This window comes from Monomorium pharaonis, chromosome 6 (assembly GCF_013373865.1).
Source record: "Monomorium pharaonis isolate MP-MQ-018 chromosome 6, ASM1337386v2, whole genome shotgun sequence".
In the NCBI taxonomy this organism is placed as follows: domain Eukaryota; kingdom Metazoa; phylum Arthropoda; class Insecta; order Hymenoptera; family Formicidae; genus Monomorium; species Monomorium pharaonis.
The window spans coordinates 25,282,126-25,300,303 of NC_050472.1; the positions used below are offsets into that span (position 1 = coordinate 25,282,126).

General features: G+C 39.9%; 1 protein-coding gene across 1 annotated transcript in view; it reads left to right on the top strand.

The window, feature by feature from the left end:
* LOC105837754 (protein rhomboid) overlaps positions 1 to 12,722 on the top strand; it is a 379,198-nt gene extending 366,476 nt beyond the window's left edge. Inside the window, exons 9-10 of the mRNA XM_012682800.3 lie at positions 6,223 to 6,378; positions 9,810 to 12,722. Coding sequence (XP_012538254.1) covers positions 6,223 to 6,378; positions 9,810 to 10,051 — 398 coding nt within the window. The 3' untranslated portion in view covers positions 10,052 to 12,722. The remainder of the gene's footprint in view (positions 1 to 6,222; positions 6,379 to 9,809) is intronic.
* Positions 12,723 to 18,178: the final 5,456 nt, after the last annotated feature.

Here is an 18,178-nt window from a genome sequence, read left to right on the forward strand (position 1 = left end):
CCATCGTATCTTGTTTGCACGGAAACGACAGGGCTTAGAATTTCGCATCGCAGGACCGATAGCGGGAATAGGTAAAGGGAAGAGGCCTTGCATTTTGTCTCTATCCTCTCTTTCTCCATCGCCTTCCATTCTCACAGCCTCTCTTGCCCGAGAGCTCTTTACGAATGCAACGGCGCGCCTGCACTCGCGCCTAACAGTACGCTCGATTTTGCGCCACCCTTTTCCTCCCTTCCTCTCGCACGATAATCGCCTTTGTTCCTGGGGGGTTGCTCACGAATATCCTTTCTTCGTTAACAATTGCGGATTAAATTGGCGGATATCTAATTGGCGCCTGATTGACGTTACTGGTTTCATGTCATGAAACGCATTTCGCATTTATAGCGAAAAGCCGCTATTGTTTCGCCCATAAATGTTTGACAAGCAACACGGATTCCAAAAGGAGATTGTCAAGCTTCTGCATGATTGTATGATTTTGACAATAAATCCTCGACAGATGTGGAAGATAATTGTGTTTCATGCGGTATAAATTTTGCTTGTTTTGTGTCATTCTCAGCCGCTCTCGTAAACAGATAATGTTGATTATATTATTAATAACACGAAACGTTTCTCTAACGACAGGAAAAAATATTTCTCTTTAAGGTATTTTTTTGCCGAAGAAAAAATAGCTAATAATTCCAATGTAAAAATCGATGATATGGCTCAGCCAGCTTAATATACCTTCTCTTCAATGCTAATGAGAATGACGAAGAAATTTCCAATTCAGTAATACTCAGCTGACAATTAATAATTCGCATGCAAAAAAAAATCGTGGGAATTTACCTGTAGGAACGTAATGCTCCAGAACGTGTGAAATAAGTACGTTCGCGTAAAAAGAGGCGGAACGTGCAAAAATGCACCGGGGCGCACGCTCGTATCCACGGCTCACGTCGGCGTCTCGCTTAAGTGGTTAACTGCTAATTTTTTAACGCCTCGAGAGCGTATCGAGCGGTTCTCTCTGCGCAGCGAAAGAGAACCTCCGATGCTCGTTGTTTTCCAGCCATTTCGTTCCGGCCGTCCCATTCGTTTTTCACCTCCGGGAGAGAGAGAGGGAGAGAGAGGAGAGACTCTTTACGAATGCATCGACGTGCCTAGCACGCGCGCATTCTAAAATGCACGCTCTATTTTTCCACCTTTCTCCTCCACCCCGTCGCGATACGAAGCGGAGCATTTTATTTCGAGGCTCCGTGCACGCATTTCCGCGATTTCCCGTTTGTTTTCCTCATTTCGCTCTCTTAATTGAATCGCAAGTACGTCAGAGCGCAACGTGTCGTCTTTATCCATGTTTCCTTACACGTTAATGTATCACCAACCAGACAAGAAATTTTTCAAAGTTGACAACTGTATGTTTGTGATAATTTGTGGTTTTTTATTTTTTCTTAGTGTTACAAAGTCGAAAGATTAAGGAAATATGCCAGGACAAAATTCAGAAAAATTCGAATTTTTTTAGAAGAAAGTGTATCGTAATTGATAGACTATGACGTCCTATTACATAAATTAGACACAATTTTATAAAAAAAATATGTTGGTAAAATGTGTTTTTAAATAATTAAAATTTTGAAATATCAAACTTTTCAAGCCTTTTAATCCAATCATTCGTCAATCAGTTTATTTGTTTCCGATGTATGCAAAATTTTCTTAAAATTGGAAAACGACAGGAGTCATATGAGTATCTGCATCTCCCGACGCTTTTCATATCTTTTTTGTTATTGGACGCTGCCTCTGTGCTGGTTTCGTTGCACCTGTTGCACGTCGCGCCGTTTGGTTCCAACAGACTCCGTTATTGGTGTCAACGAGTCGTTAATCGATGATATTTTCTGCACACTGAAAAATATGTGCGGCACCTTATCGCTCGATAAATCTTATCACGACTGCTCGATGGAAAATTCAATTACTTTTAAAGTAAGTTATTAAGACTTTTGGAATTAAACTCTCTCGTGTTGTTGACAAAACTCTTACAGCAAAGAAATCGGGAGGTCTTATTGAAGCTGTTCGGCAAAATTCTCGTAAATTCCCCCGCGAGAGTGTCAACAACGAAGTTTCTCGACATGTCCGTATCTGAACTAAATTAGCGATATTCATTGTTGGACAGGCTGATTGCAGTGCGCAAGTTACGGAGCGGTGAATATACGGATAGAGCCGCACGCTGTAATCATAGGAGTAGGTCGCGAAGACATTAACTCGCGCTGGTGCATCGCGTTGGCAGACCGCGTCGACCCACTTCCCTTCCTTTCATGCTTTCTTCCTTAAGGCAAAGCCGAAGGCACTAACGAAGGCTCGGATGAATTTCATAACCTCACGAGAAGTCCGCGAGAGACTCTATTAAGCTTCGCGACCGTCCCGCTTTTTCCTCTTTTTCGCTTTCTTTTAGTCATCGCGCTCGTCCTCGCGCTAATTTTCACGACGCGCCTCGCCGCTACTTTGTTTACTTTTTTCTTCTTATGCATGTGGTTATATGCACATGCATCTTTTATATTGTCGTTAGAAAGCGTTACTAGAAATAAAATTTTTGTTTGATCCTCTCACGCGCTCACTAATTTTTTATACAAACGCCTTGGCAATTAAAACTAGATAATTAATTCCACGAATTTCTTGCAATTACGAGATTAATTTAATCACGAGCGTTTATTATCTTGAAATATTATCTTGAAAAAAACACGAAAATAGTACAGGCAAACAATCTTTAAATAATGCAATTTTATCGATTATATCTCAAAAAATAACAACGAGAATCAAATTTCTTTATATAAATATAAATATTATTCAAGGATGATATCAGAATACCGTAAAATGTATCAAAGTATGTCTGTGAAATTTAACAACAAAAATTGACAAGAGGAGGAAAAAGTTAAATTTCTAATATTAATTAAAGACTTCAATCCCCTAAAAAAGCTTAACGAGTCTTGTTAACGATGATAACTGAATGCTAAAGTGGGTTAATCATCAGAGTATCGATTTGTTAATTCGGTAGCGCGTCGAATAAGCTATGGCTCGTTTCCCGTAGCCTCGGTTAGGTAAATGACGGTAAACCGTAAATACTCGCAGCATCGTCTAAGTTGGACCAAGGAGAGCGGATGAGGGGAACTAGCAGCCTCTTGAGCTAGTATCCGTTAACTCGAGTCAATTACTACAACAGAGAAGCATGGTTCGTCGTGCACGAAGGTAAAGTGGTCTCTCGGCGTGCTTCAACTTTCAATTAACTATGGCACGACGACAAACAGACTGGCGATGACAGCTGAGAATCCTAAATTCTCTCTTTTATTATCGTATTATCGCCATTTCAGCTAAGTGCCATTATTGCATTGCATTGCATTACACACGGCAATAAATCGCACGTTTTGGTTTTTTTTTTTGATTGACAATTGTTACAATAAATATTAAGTAGTTTATTTTATTAGTGTCTTTATAATCACAGTTCTGTTTATTTTTTTTTTTTTTAGCCTGAGACTACCAAGCTATTGTTTTACGGGTTAAATGTTTTTATCTCCTGCGATGATTGCAGTTACATCATCGTGGTATTACTTAATATTGATGCCCGCCGCGGAGCGCGACGATTTCAGTAGTTATACTGCGAGCCACCTAATTCCATGCGTCTCGAATAATTGCTCTCTTGTTCCGATTGGATGTGACTCGATCATTTATTAAGCGGACGTTAATAATTCATTGCGGGTAATTCGGAGCGTTCGCGAACTCGCACGAATTGATGTTTGCATCCTTAATGCATTTCCACGTCGCTCCAGTGCACACCGGCTTAGACGCGATTTGCGCTTTGCGGAAACTCCGTGTAGGTAGTTTACGAAACAGAGGCGCTTCGTATAGCTCTCTCGTGAAGGCTTGCTGCTGCAGCTCCATGTAGGTCGCGCGTTAATGACCAGTGCGTAGCGACGAATTCAATTGAATCGTCAGTTTCGCAAGAAAACGAGGATGCCACGCGTGCGAAGTCTCGCACAATGCACATGACACAATCCGACATGACAGGCCTGTGATTGTAAAAAATTCAAGCTTCACGAAAGAGAGCGATTCGACTGAAATTACCTCGAGAATGGACGTTGTTTACTTGCTCTCCGTTTCCCCCTTCTCTTTCAAGAGCTCAATTAAAATTGAATCTTTTAATTTTTCAAATATTTATAATTAAAGTACGATGTGCGCCTCGACATTTTTTTCTAGAGAGAAAAATGTACCGCAGTTTACGGAAAGATTAGTAGTTCTCTGCAAGAGAACGCGGAGAACACCCCCCGTACATCTCGTATATCAGCAGCGGCGGATTAGGAGCGACGGGCTTAATAAATCTGGGCAACCTCGTCAGAGTTGGACGTGACGCGACGTATCGTCCGAACAGTACTCGTAATTTAGGACGGATCAAAGATCGAGCGGTTAAGGTTCACGGAGGACGATCGGTCAGCGGGTCCCCAGGTGTCAGGTGGCACCCGGCCGTTCCAGACGTGCCGAATCACCCAGCGGTCGGCCAGTCGCCACCATTTCCACATAGGAAGCGACTAATGTCCTCGCTCATTTCCCACGATATATAGGCGGGCGCCGCATCGATTCTCGAAGCACCATCCGCCTGCTCAATGCGATATTAATGTTTAACTAGCGCGATCGTGTGCCTGATACATTACCGTTGCTCCCGGGGTTGAAATTGTTGCGCGCTGCACTACACGACTATTCCACGATGGTACACGTTACGCGAGAACGAAACATGCGAGTTACAGAATTTGTCGCTGCTGTTATTGCGATATCTTCTATTGTGTGTAGCTCGGCACTTAATTAGTGCACAGGATCATTTGATATTTTGATATTTTTAGACTTATATCTGTCACGTACGAATTTTTAATTACATGATAATTTTTGTTTTAATTTTATTGAAAACTTGAATACAATAAAGATGCATTTTTTTGATCGTGTATACGATTCTACATGGAGAAAATTTTTATATACATATATTATATATCGATTAAATCTCTCATCTATGATATTATGTCAAGCACTTCTCGTCACCTGCATCTTGGACCACGCGTTACAACAAGCTCCCAGCATCCGTGTGCCGTAGGCAGTCTATCAAATTACAGAGCATGTACTTGGAGAAGACAGGCTCCTAATTCCGCTTCTAATAACCGGGGCTAGTCATAAGCGCCCGGAAGCGCTTTGTACTGTCAACCTTGCGAATCGACCACATGGTGGACACATTGCAGGGACAACACGCGTCCACCGTGGCCGCAAATATTTGCGAGAATATGAAATTATATTATATCAATTCAGAGAGAAAGAGGGAGTGTAGGGATTTCTAATATTGTATGCACACTAAACGTTTCTGGCACTTAAAATATTGCGAAATTCTAAATAATATTTCTTTATTTGGTTATGTTGAAAAAAAAAAAGAAGAAAAGAAAACTTTGCAAAAACTGAGGTGTAGAGCCCTCATACACTGTATTCCAATTTCTACGGCGGACACTCGTTTTCCGACAAGCTTTTTCTACATTGCACGTGGAGCAACAGATGTTTTCGAACGAACTGGCGAAAGAATGATGGCCTAGAGAGGACAAGAAAGAGAGAGAGAGGGGGGGGCGAGTTTTTGGCATCATTAAATTGGAACGCACGGAGTCGTGCGAACTTTAGAGTTGTTGGGAGCGAATATTATTCTTATTTTATTCGCTGAGAACGGCGAAAGCGGAAAATTCTGTCCGTACTTCATGGTTGTTCGAGAACGAGTGTTTCCCAGTTCGACAGACAATGACCGAAACTCTCGACGGAAAGCTCTTGCAGCTTCGCTGCGGAGAACGCTCGGCTCTCTCTTCTCGAATATTTTCGTTGATTACACAATTCCGTGTATTCGCAAATTGAGAGACTAGAGTGAAATAATATAGTGGCGTGTGGAAATATAATTTTTACTGTTTCACGACTCTTGCAATTTAATACTGAAATATATTTCACGTTACTACAAGTGGAAAGTAATCTAGCTACAGAAACGAAACTTTAATTTACGGTTTTTCAAAATGGAATACTTTCACGTGATATTTCGATATCAAATTAAAGTAGCGATCGCGATTTTACAATTAATCATTGCTGCTGCTGACGCTGTTTAGAAAAATGGAAAAATACGCTAAATCGTTGATCCGAGAAAAAACCATTTATTAAACAGCAGTAATTAAGAAGCTGTTAAGAAAGTTATATTTGTTGTGGTTTCAGGTTCGCTGGGCACGTCGGTATTCGACACGGACGTTTACCTCGTCGGGGCGAGCGGGGGCGTTTATGCTCTTCTGGCAGCGCATCTAGCCAACGTCCTTCTCAACTATAACAATATGGAGTTCGGAATAGTTCGGCTCATCGGTATCTTCGTCATCGGTAAGTGGACCTTACTTCCTCGATCATCGCCACAACCACCGCGGCGAATCCTATCTACTACCTTCGGCCTGCTAGCTCGATATCTCCGGCCGAACTGCTTTCGAGAGCGGCCGTGATTGACCATTGGCGCCGACGATAGCACACATTAATCACATCTCCCGTTTCCTATTACTATTACATTAAACATGGCAGAAAAAGTAATAGAAATTAAAGTTTAAATTACTAATAATATACGGAATATCACTTGACAAATGTTGTAAAATATTCTGAATAAGCAATACGATTGCGGTAGAGGAGATTTTTAATATGATTATTACGAATACGCGCTGTAGATAAAGGAAAATTAATCCTTGTCAGAAATGATTTTTTTTAAAGTTATAACATATTCGCGATGATGTAGATAAAAGAGAATTAATCCTTATAATGAGAAATTTGAGAGAAATATTTTAAAGCTGAGGAGAACAGTTTCTGAACGGTATCCCGTCTTTCCACTGGTTTTTTTTTACAAAGTAATAAAGACCTTTAGAGTCGCGAATTTGCAGACACGTCCTTAAGGATTAAAGTGAAGCATCTCGGACCTCCAAGCAGAATACAATCTCAGGACTCGACGCCTATGGCGACGTAGCGTAATAATAGCGCGATATTGGCAAAGACGTAGAACTCTAGTATCGAGGACCCCGTATAGCACGTAATCTGACCGCTACTGTACGTGCGCATTATCTGGTTCTAGTGGCCCTAGAGTCGCCTCAAATTCACCTCGACGGAGCCTCTCGAGTCTTCAATAACCTTGTTTAAGGGGTTGATTACCGTTAGCGCGGATTCGGATATCCGGCCCCGTTGCTTTCTCTCTCTCTCTATCTCCCATTCGCGCCCAATATATTCGCATAGTTTCCATCCGCGGGTGGTAACAGCCCGGACCCGTTCCGATCTACGCGCTTCGACTTGGATTACATCGTAATCCCAAGCGCAAGAGCTTGACGAGCGAAGTAGAGCTTGATCGATAAACGCGCTCTCTCACGACGTGGAAGCGGGTCATCCGTTCAGCCGCGAATGCAAATGACGCTCTCGTAGGAGTCTGTGACGTGGCGAGGTGTCTCTCGTCTCCCATAACGTCTTAAGATGCGAAGAAAATGCGCCACTATCAACCGCAATCAGAACTCTGTGAGGGAATTCGAGAGAGAGAGAGAGAGAGAGAGAGAGAGGCTGATTTAAATATCTTAGGTACATTATTAAAAGTCGACAATTTTTTTAATTAATAACTTTGCAAATGTGTGAAATTAATATACATTTATTATTTATTGAATCAAATACTCATTTTAATAAACATTTAATCAAATTTGTCGATTAAAGTAACGCTTTAATATTTTTTTCGTTTTTATTTATTATCACGTAGTCGTTTGATTTCCTCTATTCACGCTTCGTTTCGATACCTCTCCTGAAATTTCCTTGGTTTTTTTACCTACGGTAAGAGCTGGAAAACGCAAGAGAAGAGGAACTGTCGCTATTCTGAAGTTTTAATTAAAAGATAGGTGTGCTCGCGCTGTGATCGCCGCGGAGAATTTTCGCCGACGTTGGGATCGTTTGCCACGAGAAGAACAGATGGCTGTTCCGTCAAATTTTCAAGCGAGTACGGTGTCGTCGCTCGTGTTTATTGAGTCATCAAAATCGCGCCTGAGCAAGCCTGATTGAAAATTCAAGAAGAGATGCGATACTCAAAGATTATGGAACAATGGCAGCTCGGAGTCTATATCTCGATGAAAAAGAGTTGGCGGTGAAAATTGGAGGAAATTAAATAAATTTTCAAGCGACGAGGAAATTTTAATTTTAATTATATATAGGTAAATGTAATTTAAATGGAGATGGCGTATAATTATTAAGTGAAGTCTATAATAATCGTGTATTGACAATGATCAATTTTAATAATGAAATTGATGAAGTCAGTTACAATTATTAAAAGTGCTTCAAGAGATATAATAATTCAATAGCAACTAGCTAATATTAACTAAGCTTTTATCTGACAATTTCATAAAATTGAATTATATATAAAGCTGAAACGAAAGACAAATGGCGTAGAATCGATATGGAAATGAAGGACGCGGCTTATGATGAAAAAAATATGATAGAATATATAAAGAATGCTCTTACACTGAAACTCATATACTGATTGCAGTCGAGAAAATGAAGTTAAGAGAGCGGATAGATGGAAAAGCTAGGAAAGAGTCCAGCTTTTGTTACTTCAAGAGTTGTATAACTCAACCCCGCTGTCCAAGTTAAACGGCAACAGCGACGTAAAGAGATAGCGTTTGAGAACAGAAAGAAAACAGTATTAAGATATACATCGGAATTCGTACACTTCCTCATAGTTATAAATGCCTTAATAAGTTTGAAGTTAGTATCTTGTTAACGAAAAAATTTTTTAACTTAATTGTAGAATTATTAAATGTCGAAAATAAAGTGCATTTTTATAAAAGGACGATATAATTTTTTTTCTTTTTATACTTAAATTATATTTATTTAATTTCGACGAAAATTAATTTGGAGATATTGGTATAACATATAATTATAAAAATTTTTTAATGATGCACTCTTTTTAAAGTTGAAAGTACTTTAAAGCTAAAGTTAAAGTAGAAATCTTCCAGAAAAGTAAGATCCTATGAATTACTAATAACATCTAAGAGGGCTTCTAAAAGAAATGTAATAATTTACATTTATTAAAAAGATAAAAAAAATACGATGATGTAGATTCGTAGAGGATAAAGATGCTTAATAGATTACAAAACAGAAGACAAAAAGTAGATCCACAAAATCCATTTAACTAACGAAGAAGCAAATTTCTTACGGGAATACAACGAACTTACATAATCATCGACGATGATCGCAGACGTAGAAAAAATTGCTGAGAAAGCTACAGAAAAGCTCTTCTCTCGACGACACTTCGAGAGCTTCTCAAAGCTCGCCGTCGGCTCTTCGTGGCTCTTCTCCTTACTTTTTCCGCAGCACTCTTTCGTTTTCTTGTTTCTCTTCTTGTTCCTCTTATGTTCTCCTTATCGCTTTACTATGCACCATTTTCATCGGTACTTTCAAAAGGGCAGACAGCCAGAAAGAATTCTAAAAGAGCGCGCCACGATAAGGGTATTATTTTTTTCCTTTATTTTTTGGCTTTATTTACTGCGTCATTTTAAATTAATCTATCAATCTGTCTTTATTAGTTGTAAATTTTAAAGCTAATTTCATAGCTAATAAAAAATTCTGTTTTTAATTTAAAACTTAATGAATGAGACAATTAAAAAGTTCGTGTTTATAGAGTTTAAATTGGGTTACGCATGGAAAAACGAAAGGCTCCGAGTCGTGCGTAATAATTCTAGATAACATTAGATTTTCCATTAAAAATTCCATTTTTAAAATAGAAATCTTAATATGTCTGATTACAGCTAGCGCCGACGTGGGTTTCGCGATCTACGACAGGTATGCCGCGGAGCAGATGGGCCCGCCGGTGTCGTACGTCGCCCATCTGACGGGCGCACTGGCGGGCCTAACGATTGGCCTCTTGGTACTGAAGAACTTCGAGCAACGGCTGCACGAGCAGTTACTCTGGTGGGTTGCCTTGGGCGTTTACGCCGCCTGCACGATCTTCGCGATCATGTACAATCTGATGCATCCCGACTATCCATGACGCGAGGTCAGCTTCGCGTACGGCCAGCCGAGGCACACGTAACGCGAAGCTGATCGCCCTTGGAAGAAAAAGAAGAAGAAAAGGAAGAAGAAACGAAGGAAAGGACAGGAGAGACCGTCGTCGCCGTCGGGCAATGTCGAGGGAGATTTTCAAGTATCGCGGACTCTCGATAACACGCTCGATCGTGAACTAAATCGTTCCCGAAGCGTCAAAAGCGAGGGTGACGTAAGAAACGAGAGTTTTACGACGGGATTGTCAGCAATCGAAGAACGTGACTTCGATCAACTTCCGCGCGAAGAGGATCGTGTAATAGTCTCATAGTATATATTTTTTCTTCCAAGTCGGCCTGTTTGCGCGCGACAGTCGAAAGAAACGACAGAGCGCTGTCGAAAAGAAGCGAGACACGAGCGAAGATATAATCTTATTGATTATTAATTAGAAATTCTAATGAGTAAGTTGTAAATTTTGATGAAGCGGTAGTGATCGACAAAGACAAACGCGATGTATTCCTGCGAAAAGGAAGAAGGGTGCAGAAAAGAAGAAAATTTAGCGAGTGTCCTTATTATTGTTTCATTTTTTCCCGCTCGATAAAGTAGATTCTCGTCTGCTCCGCAATCCCGTGGAAGCTTCTTAAACGCAATGTCGGGAACTACTTCATCACGAAGGAATGCGAGCGATTTTGTGAACGGTATAATCATAAAAAAGAAGCAACTGTTGGGCTCGTGCTCTCCCTGCCATCAGTGGAACGAGGAAATGTCATTGTTGCAAGATGGTGGCATCCTGGGCCACGATAAAATGTCTTCGCGTGTCGTTCTAGAGAGAACAACGGAACATAGCGCACGGGAAAGTTACGGATAATATTCTTCTTCTTCGTCGTTGTTGGTCTCCGGGAAAGAGGGAAGTCGCGTGATCGCGAGACTAGTCGTTCAATCCCGTGTCATCGCGCACTCTTCCGCGTTCTATAGAAAAACCAAAGACCCGAGGATTACAACGAGGTCGGCCGGCCATCCGGAAAAGGTCAAATCTTTCAGAACGGGAGGCATTTTTATCCAAACTTGAACAAGAGAAATTCTCTTTCATATGACGTTCGTTTATTTCCGCGTAATACTGGCCGCAGTCGTCCTCGGAAAAACCAAAGAATCATACTCGACTATGTGGACAACACTCGCTGTCTTTTGTCGCGTTGCTGAAGAAATTTCTTTGCTCGGTGACGAGAAGAAGAAAAAAAGGAAGATGATGATAGAAAGAGAGGGAAAGAAATTGGACAACAGCGAGGTAAAGCAACAGAGGAGGTAAAGAGGAAACGGGAGGACTTAATGGATCCTTCGCGGTCGATGAAACATCGTACAAATGACCGCGACGGAGAGGTACGAAGATGATGAAACAAAAACCGCGCTCGAGAAAATTGGTAACCATCGACGTTCCTCTCGAAACCCTCTCGAAACATTCGACTCGCGAGACGAATTCGTGAACGTGGACGGAAACGTAGAGGAGCAGAATGGCGACGAGTTTGATGATGAGGTGCTCGCGCCGACGAAAGATTTTTTTTCGATCGAGATGAATGATTAGCCGCGAAGAGATGTTACAGAGGAGAGACAGATTACTAATTAATCGCTAATTCGATAGCGATACTGCTAATTACATCGCGCAAGTATTAGTGAAGTGTTCATGGAAAGCAATGTATTATTTATTAAACGTGTATAACGACTTTTTTTACATTATTATATTTGATAGTTCCATTTTTTGGTGGAGACGCTTCGAGTTGTGACGAAGCTGTGAATTAATTAGAATTTGTTTCGTATTTCTGAAACTTTTCTAATCGAATAATTAGACTGTTTTCTATAGATGCTTCACAAATATGCACAATTGTCGAGTTTATGTATTATTCTTTATAATGTGTGTGAATTTGCGAAGAATCCTTCAACCAAAACGAAGATACGCTGATATTCGGATATGCATTATCGCGCAGATAGATAGATCGATCACACATAGGAATGCAAATTCATTGAGTCATAAAAAAAAATTTATCCGTATAGCCGTTGCATTTTTCTCGCGTCATCCCACGTTATAAAGTCTTCAGCAAACGACACAATGTATCTCGCGCAAAGAAAAAAGAAATTCCATTTTTGCGCTCGTGAAAAAATCGAAACCACCTCGCGCGAGCACAGTGCGCCCTCGAAACGCGCGTTGTATCATTGTAAAGAAATAAATACTATTTAATATTGCAAGAAGATAATATTTCGAGATAAGTATTCGACTATCAAATGTGTACATAAATCAAACCAGCGTTCGCGCTTGGTTTCGATGCGCACTGCTGTTTGCGCAGTCGTGATTTTCGTGAGAGCTCTCCTTCCGCATGATGGATGTAATCACGCGCAATGTAACGGCTATCTATGACAAAACATACATACCCGGCCGATCTGTCGGTCGGTTTTCAGTCGCTAGTCCCCCACGCTTTTGATAGCGACCGCTCGTTAACGTTCTCGCAAAATCCCCCTGACGGCGCATCTGCCTGCGCGCGCGATCATTAATGCGCATTAATTGTACACCACTGTAAATAGCTGTACATATATATACATAAAAGTATAGAGACTCTGTATGTGTGTTTTGCGTGTGTGTATGTGTGTGGGAGCGTTTCACACAAGTAAAAGGAGGAGGCGCGAGACTGAGCAAAGAGAAGAAAATACTAGGATGAGAAAAGAGGAAGAGAGTTCGAGCCGGGTTTATAGTCTAGTCGTTTCGCGTCGTTATCGTAAGAGTATATAAATATATACAAATATACATATTGTATTTAAATCGATGAGAGAAAGAACGAAAGAGAGAAAGAGCCGCACATTCTCGGGAGAGCACACGCTTAGTGTACATAGTCACACGCGAGACATATATGTTCCTCACCTTTAATTTATCATCATTTCATCGTCTCATCGTGTCTTCGGAATCAGATCGTGCGATTGCTGCCCGCATGACATGCGACCTAAACGATAACGTACCGACGATAGCTCATATTCTTGATATGTTTAGCATTCATTTGCGGATAAGCGGTCTAGACTAGGGTATTTTCAACGCGCGTTCAGCCGCAAACATATTTCACTTCTATCCAAAGTAGATATTTATTTGATTTACTAACTTTGCTAAACAATTATAAATTAGATTAATCAGCTATAAATTGATTTTGTAATCACGCGACCGCGTTCGAGTCTTTGAATAGTATAATGATATAAAATTAGTAAAAAAATACATTTTTTAATAATTTTTTATCATATCAGTAGACAGAAATTATAAAATACTTTATTTATAGAGTTATAAGAAAGTGCAGCAAAGTAACTGAGGTTGAGCGGAAGAGCTTGTCTTTGTTCCCTTCTGAATATGGAAAGTCTAACTTTGCCTGACGGCTCATTTAATGTTGTGAATGCGCGGTGACTGATAAAGTCCAAAATCGGAAGCTGAACGCGACGCTGAACAAAGTTCGAATACTGTGAGCCAAAGTCTGTACGGTAGTTTGGATAAGTGTCGCGGTATGTGTCTCTCTAGCATTTAGCTGTATAGGTTGTTCATTTGTCGACGTAGCCTGACGCACTGCCTATTTTGTAATATGACTTGGCGCCGTACGCGCGCGCCTTTTGTTTTCCTTTGCCGTTTAATATGATTTCGCGCGTTATGTATAAATTCCATTAAAGGTAAATGCCCGCGTTTTTCTTACACCTCTCGCGAAATACCGGAAAGGGGGAAAAAACCTCGTTTGATTTCACATGTGTGTTCTTTGTATAACAATTAATTAGCGATTATGCAATCATTCTAGTAACAGCGAAAAAGGAACTAGCTGTGTGTCGTCCACGAATCCCGCACGTGTACGGAGCCGGTTCTTTTCGACAATTTGTTGAGGTTTTTTCCTCGATTCTAGAAAACCCTCGCGCGAGTGCCACGGGATGAAATGTATGAAATCGTCAATTAGTCGACGACTGAAAATTATTTTCCCATATTCACGCGAATTAGGGTATTTAACGTACAGAAGAAAAAGCTCGAAACTCTGCCCGATAAGTTCCTCCTTATTTCGACGGGGATCAGACTAACGTATTATTATTTATGTTGCACTAGTAAGATGTAATAACGCTAATACACGACACCAAATGATACATAAGATTTAGTATGAAACAATAATAGATAATTATGCTATTTTTATTATTATTATTATTATTATTGTTAATACCACATTGCTATCGTATCTTTCGTGGCACCAAGAAAGTAACTTTTAGTTTAGCTTAGCGTGTGGCATGGCCTCAATGACGTAAGGCGAAGAAGTAGTCTTCGGAGAGAAGCGGAAAGAACGCCGACAGGACGCGAATCGAGCGCGAGCGAGAGATCAAACGAGAGTAATTAACGATGCTAGTCAATTAGTACCCGCGAAGGCAGCTAACGTCAGAATCTACCTTAGCTTAAGGTACCGGCGGCTATGTAACTCGCTTTAAGGCGTTGAAAGAAGGTCGAGATATACCGATGACGCTGAAGAGAAAGGTGACACAAAGAAGAGAGGAGGAGGTTGAGGGGCCTAAGGAGGTTTAAGGATTCGAGAACACTGAGAGCGAGAAGAGGACGCTGAAGAGCGCCCAAAAGGTGGTTGCTCAAAGAGTCGAGGAGACGAGAAGAAGAGCTTTGACGGTTGGCTGGCTGGCCATGTCAGTCGACAAGTGTGCACTTGGCGGAAGAATGCAAAAGAGGTGCAAAAGTTACGTTCCTAACAGCAGGGAGCTGATCGCACACGTGCACGGTTCTAGATGCGATAATTATGGTCAGAAATATTGTACTGAGCTGGGGTATGTTTTCAATCGCCAACAAAAAGATATATACTCTTTATTATAGTACAAAACCGAGATCTTTCAAAAATTTTACACTTACAATTTCATAATTTACGACATTCTTTTATATATATATATATATATATATATATATATATGATTAATAAAAAAGGCTGAAATTAATGATTTAGAATTACATGCATTAATATACGTGAAAATAGCTTATCTATTTAAGTTATCGAATAAATCACGTGAAACAAATTAAAGTTTTTATCTTCTGTTCGCATATTATTATTAAGTTAATAATAAACGTTTATTCCATTGTTACATAAATAAATACAAATTATTAAACACAGAGCAAAATTATTGAGTTTATACCGATAAATCGAATCGTGATTTTCGTTATGTATATGCAGCCTTGTTAAATATTTAATTCGATTTGCTTCATAAATGCGGCAACGATTTGAGTTCTTTTGAAGTGGTCCGGACCTTTCATAATGCTCGATCGATGCGAGCTTCCATTAATTACCATCGTTGTTAACAATAATTTATGCATCGATGAAAATACGGCCCCAGCCAGAAAGAGCCGCTTTCCCCAGGAAAATCGAACAGGTGTCGATTCGCCGGCTATTAACATCCAACGGGAAAACATATAATTTAGAGACTTCATCCAACATTTATAGCGTATGATTTCCATTTTATTAATCCGCCATCGGGTTAAATGACGATGCCAAAGAGCACGCGCGGCGCATAATTATTTACACACTCTCGTAACTCGTGAGAATAAATTATACGTCGTCCGAAATCCCTCGCGTAAATGACCCGCGTAATGTGTATACCTAAATATTCCGAGATGGTACTTCGTCGATTGTACACCTAATGGCGTGAATTGAAGTTACGTGAGAACACGTGCGTACATAAGTGACCCTTAGAAATTGCCGCCAGCACATCGACACGTTTACTGCCAGCGAAAAAGGATTCGCTTTGAAACATTTTTTTCAACATATCCTCGCTCTTTTCATGAAGGTTCTCATCACGAACGAAATTCAACGAGAGCAAACGTCAAAGTTGTCTCGGAATCGAATTTCCTTATCAACACACATCTGTCACCTTTCCAAAAGCGTCATCGGATTTCCGGTCCAGGTATCCAGCGAGCTCGAAAGAAACGAGGAAAACAACATTGGGAAACGGCGTTTTGCTCGAAGCTATCTGGACTTTAATTTACGCTCTGGCGCTCGATCCGCGCCCGAAAGCTCGAGCTCAGAACACTATATCTTCTTTTTTTTTTCACCGTTTTATTTAAAAGAGAGCGGCGCAGCAATACCGCAAGCGTGTAAGAATTACGTATGCGTGTGCGTTCATGCGTGTTAATATTTAAATCAAATGGATATGCGCGATTATTATATGTTTGTCCGCAACGATCGAGGATCGTGAAGTCTACGATGAAGCCCAATGATTGAAACTCATTAGCTTATTCCGTAATCGTTCCTACTTTAGTTAATTTCTCTGTAATTCTGTGATGTATTTAAATGAGCTGACCGCTCTTCGCCGACCGCATTTTACGGTACAGTTTCGTTGAAGAAAGTAAGCCAATGAATCAAGTGTGTTGAGCTTATCACGATCCGAACATTTTGAAGTGAGGATGCTCATGAATCTGTTATGTATCGATATACGTCAATCGAAACAATCGCATAATAATTTATTAATTAATTTATTAATTAATTTATTATTGTATTATATATAATATATACATGTTGTTATTATTTAATTAATGTGAAAGTACGCGTGAGTGTTTGTGTACAAAATAGACCGAGAGTGCGTTAAGAACCGATATATTTTAATGTTACATTTTGTTGTTTTTTTTTTCCGCCGGTGTCGAATATAGCTAAAGCGATACATAACGGGTCCAGCGGAAAGCGGCGCGTGTTTTATCCCGTACCGTTTTTTTTAGTCCCCTGACTATGCGATCTTCGATCGAGTGATTAAGCGATCGGCTGGAAAGCGCGATCCGTTAATTTTTATATTGTGCGTGTCACACTGTCATTAAGTATTATTTATTGGTGAAAGTGGAGGGCGTCCCTTTCGCGGAGAAACCTCCCGGTCTGTCTGTTCGTCATTTCGTTTTATTTTTAATTAGCTTGCTTAATACAGCAAAGGCGCGCCGCCGCATAACAGACGCACCTGCGGCCCCGGCAACACCTGCGACGGTCGACAATTTCGGCGAAACCAGCGTTTGCTTGGGATATTTTCTGAAATTTCATCATTTACCCGCAACCGAGTAATATTATTATTAGCACTAAACTTACATTAATTTTGCAAACGCGCGCAAAATATTAAATGTCGTACGAATCTTTCTAATCTTATGCAACGTAGAGCAATTATTACGAACGGAAAATGTAGTTAATACCGTTCAGCAAAGACACTTTACGTTTACAAATAAGTTACCATTGGTTTATCGACTTTCTGTATGCGACTTTATATAATAAATAAAAAAATAAAGATTACGCGACCGCTGTAATTGATCGTAAAGTTACCCGAATAAAAACTGCGAGTATGTAAACTTATAAATTAGTGAATGAATAAAAGTAATTGTCAAAAATTACTTACGTTTAACGACGAATATGATTAAATGTAAAACAACGAATAATTTTGTGTAAATATGTTCGAGCAAGAGTAGTGATCGTGCGATTTCTATTCTGCAACGGACGCTCTGCGAACGGGCTCGAGATGCCTGATCACGATAACGATAAGGTCCAAAGACGCGCTATGATGGACTGCATAAATACACAACTGATTTAGTAATAAACTAGTAACATTAATAATTTATATTATATACAAACAGTCACAACTGTACACAAGCCAAAGAAGTGGAACTAGTAAAGGAGACAAAGAGAAAAAGAGAGACAAAAAAAAGAGTGTATGTATGTGTATGAGAGAAGAGAAAAAATTTCAGGCGTTTAATATTAATTGTCTTCATCGGACGTCATTTGTCATTGTTCATCTAAGCATCGTCATTCTTCACCATTTGTCATTGTCAATGAATTAATTATTATTCTTATAATTATTGTCATTGTATCATTATATATATACATATATATATATTGTACAAAACGTGATAACTACGAATCCTCGCTTAGATAATTCGCATAGTAATTTTCTGTACACATTCGCCGCGGCAGAAGAAAAATACAATGATATTTAAAAGATTCACTTAATATTCTTTTTTATACCTATGACCAATGACGTAAAGAGAATCGCATCGCACAGGTTCAGAAATACAGATTAACTATGCGATATTTTTAGCGGTACAAAAAAATATAAAAAATAGTCAACT